General features: G+C 46.8%; 1 protein-coding gene across 6 annotated transcripts in view; it reads left to right on the top strand.

Annotated features, from left to right (window-relative positions):
* The first annotated feature begins 875 nt into the window (after nt 1-875).
* Nucleotides 876-7,275, top strand: part of HECTD4 (HECT domain E3 ubiquitin protein ligase 4) — a 96,560-nt gene continuing 90,160 nt past the window's right edge. For all 6 annotated transcript variants that reach the window (XM_064168998.1, XM_064168994.1, XM_064168997.1 and 3 more), the window contains exon 1: nt 876-1,342. In XM_064168998.1, coding sequence (XP_064025068.1) covers nt 1,169-1,342 — 174 coding nt within the window. In that variant the 5' untranslated portion in view covers nt 876-1,168. The remainder of the gene's footprint in view (nt 1,343-7,275) is intronic.

Raw genomic sequence — 7,275 nt, 5'->3', positions numbered from 1 at the left:
GGGAACATTACACAACAGTGCCCCAGAGAGACACTGAGACAGACAAAGGGTCGTTTTTCCTCTGAAGCTCCTTTTTGTCCCCACACGTATGGTGATATGGCAAAGCTTTTGCTTGACACTCTCTGGCATCCTCATAACACAGATGAGAGGCAGGGCTTTGAAGGGCCATTCCTGCTCCTCCACAGGTCTCCCTGGGAGGTGACAGAATTCCTTCCAGGAGGTGATGAAGTGGCAGACATGGAAGCAGAAGCAAGAAAGGAAGGAGCAGGCAAAATAGGGGTGACCAAAGGTGCCAGGATGGGAGAAACTACCCTGTGTGGAACTTGAGGCACCAAGAGTTACCGGTTCTTGAGCGAAAAGAACTTTCTGAGAGGCCCTGACTAGCCAAGGTGAGACTGAAGAGGGAAACAGGAGGGTGGCCTGACGCGGGAGTAAAGCACCGAGGAAACAGTGAGGGGCTGAGAAATGAGGCCTTTGGGTTAAGGGAAGAGAGGAGCTGCAGCGAGCAGCCATTGTGTGAGGGAAGGAGGCCCTGGAGCGGGGTGAGGCGCTGGGTGCCGAGGCGCAGATGGGGACAGCCCCGGGGAAAGCAGGACCGAGGGGCTGAGGGGAAAAGCCCCGGGGGGGACCGGGCTGCGACCATCTCCCCTCAGCACAGCGCGGGGCGCTACGCGACCACCCCTGGCGCCCGGCAGCGGCGCGGGCGGAGCCGCTCTCGTGGGCGGGGCCGCTCTCGTGGGCGGGGCACCAGGGGGCGTCTCCCGAGCGCGGGGGGCGGCTCCGGGGGGCGCGGGGGGGGCGGGCCCGGCGCGGCAGGGGCGCGGCGGGAGGCGGGGCCCCGCGGGGCCGGGAGGGGGCAGGGTGTATTGTTCCCCGCGCGGTGCATGCCGGGCCCGCCTCAGCCTCCAACATGGCGTCGCGCTGTCACCTGTGTGTGTGAGCAGGGAGCGGGACGCGGAGGCTGCGGGCGGGCACGGCGGCTCCCGGGGGTCCCCGCTCCGCTGGCGCCGCGGTGGCAACGCGCCGCTCCTCGCTGCTCCCCACAGCTCTCCGGCTGTCCGACACCCAGACCGCTGGGGACCCCCCTGCCCCCACCCTGCCCCCGCCATGGGGGGGTAGCGGGACCCGCCTCGCCTCAGCCCTGCGGAGTCCCCCCGCCCTCCGCACCATGGGGTCCCCAGCGGGTGCCTCGGCGGCGACGGCGGCCACCGACTCGGCCCAGTGGCTGTCGGTGAAGGAGGAGACCATCTTCCTGCACGACGGGCTGATCCGGGTCACGGACCTGGCCGAGCTGCCCAGCGAGATCGTTGGGGTGGCCGAGCCCGGAGACACGGAGCTGGAGGTGAGGAGGGCCCGCGGTCCCCCGAGCTGAATGGAGGGACGGGATAGAGGCGAGGGGAAGGGGATGAGGAGGAGGAAGAAGCCCTCGGGAGGGAAGACACTGACAGTGGGGGCCCGAGGAGAGGAGGATGCAAAGAGGGGGATGCAGGGAGAATGACTAGGGGAGAATGGAGAAGGGTGGATGCAGATGCAGGGTGGAAGATTTGGGGTCTGGAATCAAGTGGTATTGAGGCAGTCTGCTTATTTTCAGTCAATCTAATGTATTTCAAATCGTGATGAAAGTGGAGCTGGGCCAGGAGGGCGGTGAGGCGCTAATGAAGATGGAGGGTGAAGTATCGGTGCTGCCTCCTTGTTTTGAACCGGTGGGGCTAGGAAATGTGAACCACGCTCCTGTATTTCACTGTGGCCTTTGGCTCCTTTATTTTTATTGACGGCTTTATATCTTTTTGCTGTTACTTTTAGATGGTTTGTAATTAATCAGCCTTATGATGAGATGCTTGGAGTGTCTAAGAGGTTTTATTCAGGCTGTTGACAGTGATCATTATTGAAGAGCCAAGGGAGGCAGCTGAGATTTTTCCTTCCAGCCTTTTACCTGCTCAGAACTGCTGGTGGTTTTGGCTGCAGGCGGATGGCACAGCTGTTTTAGCTGAGGAGGAGACGGTGAAGGACTGAATGTCACGGATTGTAGGTTGCATCTGTTTTGTAGACTGCATTTTTTTCTTCCCCTCCTTCCCTGTGTGCCTCCCTTCTCTTCTTTCACCCCGCCCTCTTCTCCAGCAGTGTGGCTTGCAATGACACAGGGTCTTTGTCAGAGGAGCTGAGTGGTGTGAGCTGAGAGAGGATGGTTCAGCAGGAGCTTTATCTCTCCGCTGTGTTAGGTCACAAGCGTTTAGGCCGCAAAACCCTGTAGTGAGGCTTTGGTTGCAGGCTCGGGTGTTGCTAAGAAGAACCCAGGAGCCAGCCTGGTGCTTTATGACAACATCGTTGTTCACCTTGTGATGAGAAGACTTCATGGTGTTTATAAGAACTTCACCCAGCCTTATCTAAGGGAAGATAATTTTTTGCTGAGTGTGCGTTTTCTCGTCTGTGCGATGTGACACTGGGGGTTGGGATGAGAACATTTGCTGCTCCCGTGAAATGGATGTTGGCAAATACCACATGAATGACACAAAAAGGAATGTTAAGGGGGATGACTTATTTCTATGCATATACACATAGAGTGATTATCCATTGTCATTGGAGTCCACTCTGGCATTCAGTGCAGCTTGCAGTCAAGAAAATATTTCCATACCATTGCATAGTTCTGGAAGCAGTGTTCAGCCCAGTAACTGCCTTAGAAAAATACATGGCCCCTTAGCAGTATTTGTGTTGTATCATGATAAAGGAGCATATACTTTGAAAAACAACCCAAAACCTAAACCAAACCTTGCTTGTAAGAACTTGCAAGCTAGGCCAGAAGTATATTCCAGCATGAAACTTAACACACAGCTTCACTGGACAAACACTTCAGCTCTGGAGTATTTTCTTTTTAAGACTGTCTATGAAACTCTACTTGTTTGGGGGAGATAGGGATGGAATGAGTGTTACTGTGTCATGTCCTTCAGGGCATTTCCATACTGAGTGTTTCAGCAATCCAGTGTCACAGAATAACCTTTTTTTTTTTCCCCTGTTGTGCATGCCTGCAGTGTGAAACTTTAAATAAATAAAGGCAACTTTTTGCTGGGGTACTTACTCTGATCTGTGGTCTTAAGTTACAGAATAGTAAAGCATTTTATTTCTTTCAACTAAAACATCTGATGACCACACTTGATTTAGTTTTCAGGTCTTGTTTGTGAAATGGTTTATAGCTTTTGGGAGCAAGAAGGGAAAGTTAAAAATGAAATTTCAGGCAGTGCAAATGGAAATTATTTAGCTCATAACTTTTCTCTGCTTTTTTTTTTAATACTAGTTTTGGGGTTGTTTTTTGAAGTAAAGGACTACCTTTGTAAACTGGAGTGGCTTTGAGGAGCCATTTTGTGGAATTAGGTGCATGCATCTTATTGAAGTGTGGCTGTGCACTCGAGTAACATGCTGAATAGCTCATTTGCACTGTTTCTACTCCCCCTTGCAAAGTAATAAATACATTTGAAACTGGTCCAAATGGAAATCTCTTGGGATGTATTATTGGGCAGGGGCAGGAGATGCTGCAGCTGCTGCTTTGATTAGTAAACTTCTTTAATCCACTTCTTGTGCTTCGCATCAGTGGTGCTCAGACTGAATTTCTGATGTGACATGCTTAATTAAAAAATATTAAACTTAAATGGGTAGCTTTAGGGAGGGGTCTCTTTTGCTTGAGTATCCCTTGAAAGAACTTATTGGTGAGTAATGTATTTGGATGTGTTTCCTTTGTCCTTCTGTTCAAAGGTTTTGCCTGTTTGTAAAAAGAAAAGCAGGAAAAAATGTTAGTGCTGATATTATGTTGAGAAGGACTTCTCAAAATGTATTACTTTAATATATAATAATAATTAGGTTTTTTGACTTCCTTGACTTCCATACAACTTTTACTTCAATGTATTTATATATGGAGTTTTTGTTTGTCTGTTTTTTCTTTGCTGGTAGGTTATGAAAATGTTAACCTCTTTCACGTGAAGATAACTTGCTCTGAGAGTATCTTTAGGTTTGCAGAGTGTGGGGGTTTTGTTTTGTGTTTGTTGTTTATGTGCTGTAGATGATGTATGCCAACTTCTTAAGACTGTCAGGATATTTACAAAGCAAATAGTCCCTTTCTCTTTGGGAATACACCTTCTTTTATTTCATAGAATCTTATAACAATGTGTGTATAAAGGTTTCTCCTGGTATGAGCTTCCTAATAAAACCTTCTAGTCAGAAGAGACCTGGCTTAGTTAGCCATTATGCCAGCCTTTGCACCCTTACTTTAAAGCCCTCTGTAGAGAGAAATGACTTTCGAAGTGCAAAGTCTTCTGCTTCTTGAAGACAACCTTATGTGACGAACAACCAAAGCTGTTGCCATGGCACTCTGTCCAATCTCTGCCCTGGATATCAATGCCTGCACAGGAGGGACAGCTTAATGGAAGATGAGCTGCTCTTTAATGTGCCACAGTGGAAACTACAGTGCTTCCAGAATCCTCTCAGTCAAACATCTTTCACAGAGACAATAACCCCTGGGAGCGAGGCAGGAGATATGTCTGTAGGCAGAGATCTCTTGAAGCATGTAGTTTTAGACTGCCAGTATGCCAAAGTCAACATGCAGAGACTTAGCAGAGTTCAGGCAATATAAATTGTTGTGTTAACCCTTGGTAACTTTATAAGAAGGACGTGGCTGAGCAGTGTTTGTTCACATCAACTGCCACATAGCCATCTGATGGCCAAAAGCATGTACATGTGCCTAGACAGTTTAGTATGGCTGATACATGTCACTGTTGCAGTCCTGCCATTTGAGGAGGCCTTCTGGCTGATCTTCAGATTTGTGGTTGGTGTTTTCATTGGTGTTAAATCTGCAGTATCAGCAGTCTTTCAGCTAACTAGTGATAGGCTCAGTTATGTTCTTTTTTCACAAGGAAATAAGTGGGAAGAAAGATGAGTCTTCAATGTATAGTCGCACTAAAAAGTGGAGCAACCTTGTGTGTCACTCCATGTAACTGGAAGCACTCTCTGTTTTACATAACAGCCTAACACAGTCCTTTGGATATCTGTTCTTGCTGCTCTCCTGCATAGCCTGGAAATCTTCTACAGACCTGATTTTTTTCCCCTTTGATATATTTTTAACATGAAGCTAGATTTGTAGCTCCTACCTCAGTAACTGTCTGGACCATGTATTATCTGTCCTCATATGATGTTTTGGTTCTTGTTATTGGAGGACAGATTATGAGATGCTCTGGACAGCTGTCACTTTGCACTGCACATATGTTTTTTAATCAAGTGTAAATAATAATATAAGGTGGTGCCCCTTCATTTCCCTTTCAGCATGGTCTGGGCTGGCCCAGACCAGTAAACAACTGAAAACCAGTGCTATTGTAACAACCTGTGTCAATCCTCTGCCTAACTTGTTTTTTCTGTCAAAATTATTTCAACTTGAAGGCATCTGCTAAACTTCAGGCTTTCACCCATTTTCCTCACAGACTAGATGAAACATTTTGTCACTTTTCCCCCTATTGCTGAAGGAGAGAGTAGCTCTCTATAATTATCTAGGTCAGTGCTTCCCAATTCTTCCTGGTTGTGACCTTACATCCATCTACAAGCTTCACCTCTGTCAAGACAAAAATCCCTAATGCCAGCATAAACAATTAATTGACTTGTAACTAAGTGGATGACCCCTCTTGGGGTTATGACCTCTAGCCTGACACCTGCTGATCCAGACATGTAGATCAGGCTTTAAAGTCCCCTGTCCTGCCTTTTGCATCCCCTTACACTTAAAATACTCTTTGAGAGTTTGTAGCCTTCAAAGTAACACCAGGTGAACTAGTTCTTGAAGGTGAGTCAGTGCAGGAAAGTAATCTTAGGAAAGGGAGCTTTGGCTGATATTTTTGCACAGGAGTTGATAGCATTCTTTCAGGCAGTGTGTTTTTGGGAGGACTCTAAAATCTTCATCACTTTGCTTTTAAGCTCACTTCCATTAGATAATTGTGTAACCCACCAATATTGTCCCATTTAATCTCCATCAGAGTTCCTAGTATCATCAGCTGTCATGAAAGGACTTGTTTGAATTGATTCCGTTTTATGGTATGCACTACCTTGCCTTGTGGCTTTTTATTTTCAAAGCCACCTTTTATTTATCTTAAGAGAGAGATACTGGAAAGCTTCTTCTAAAGGATGATTTTGCAAGTATGTGTCCACTGGGACTAGAGATGCTATTGTCCCCTTGTACTTGACACTAGAGAGCCCACGTCTTGAACAGTGGATTTCAGGTTTGGGCCTTCACTTTGAGAAGGACACTGAGGGGCTAGAGAAAGTCCTCAGAAAGGCAGTGAAGCTGATGAAGGGTCTAGAGCACCTGCCTTGTGGGGGAACTGGAGTTGTTCAGCCTGGAGAAAAGGAGACTGATGGGAGATACAACTCTCTACAGCTCTGGAAGGAGGTTGAAGCCAAGTGGGGGTTGCTCTCTTCTTCTAAGAAGCAAGCAGTAAGATAAGAGGAAGTGGCCCCAGTGTGCACCAGAGGAGATTTAGGTTGGACAGGAGGGACAATTTCTTCTTCAAAAGGATTGTCAAGTATTGGACCAGGCTGCCCAGGTCAGTGGCAGAGCCCCCATCCCTGAAAGGATTTAGAAGATACGAACTTGTGGTGCTGAAGGACATACTTAAGTGGTAGACATGGTAGTGTAGGATTAACGATTAGACTCAAGGATCTTAAAGGTCTTTTCCAGCGTAAAGGATTCTGTTTCCCAAATAGAGTAGTTGTTACCAATTGCAGCTGATCTGCACTCTCAGGTACTTAAATGACAAAGATTTTTCTTTATCTTTCGCAGACATTTTTAATCTCTTCCTTAAATGAGAGCCAAAGAAATATTTTCATAAACAAATAAAGAACCAGCTCATTTCTTTGTGTGTGTTTACAGCTTGCCTGTACTCTGCAATTCATCTCAGATACCAAGGTTACTTGGTAAACTTGTACAATTATCAAAATCAATCGTTTGGTACAATATTGTGTGTGCAGTAAGAGATAGAGATTTCTCAGCGCTCGTTTCTGAGCGGGTAATTAGGTTTCTAATGTTTTCACAAGGGAAAACAGCTCATGCTTTTAGCTGAGCTGTTAAAAAGCTGTGCTGCTCTATACAGGATTCTGAATCAGTAGAGGCTTTGAATAAGGTGGTACCATTAACATTTCTTGGAGCAGAAAAAAAAAGTCAGAATCATCTTGAAACTTGCAGTTTTCAACTGCAACACTCAAAGCATGCAGCAGCTGCTGGGTGTCAATACCTAAACCATCAGGATGATG

Source organism: Pogoniulus pusillus, chromosome 30 (genome assembly GCF_015220805.1).
Source record: "Pogoniulus pusillus isolate bPogPus1 chromosome 30, bPogPus1.pri, whole genome shotgun sequence".
Taxonomy (NCBI): domain Eukaryota; kingdom Metazoa; phylum Chordata; class Aves; order Piciformes; family Lybiidae; genus Pogoniulus; species Pogoniulus pusillus.
Note: the sequence above shows the minus strand (reverse complement) of the source record. Positions and strands in the feature narration are given on the sequence as shown.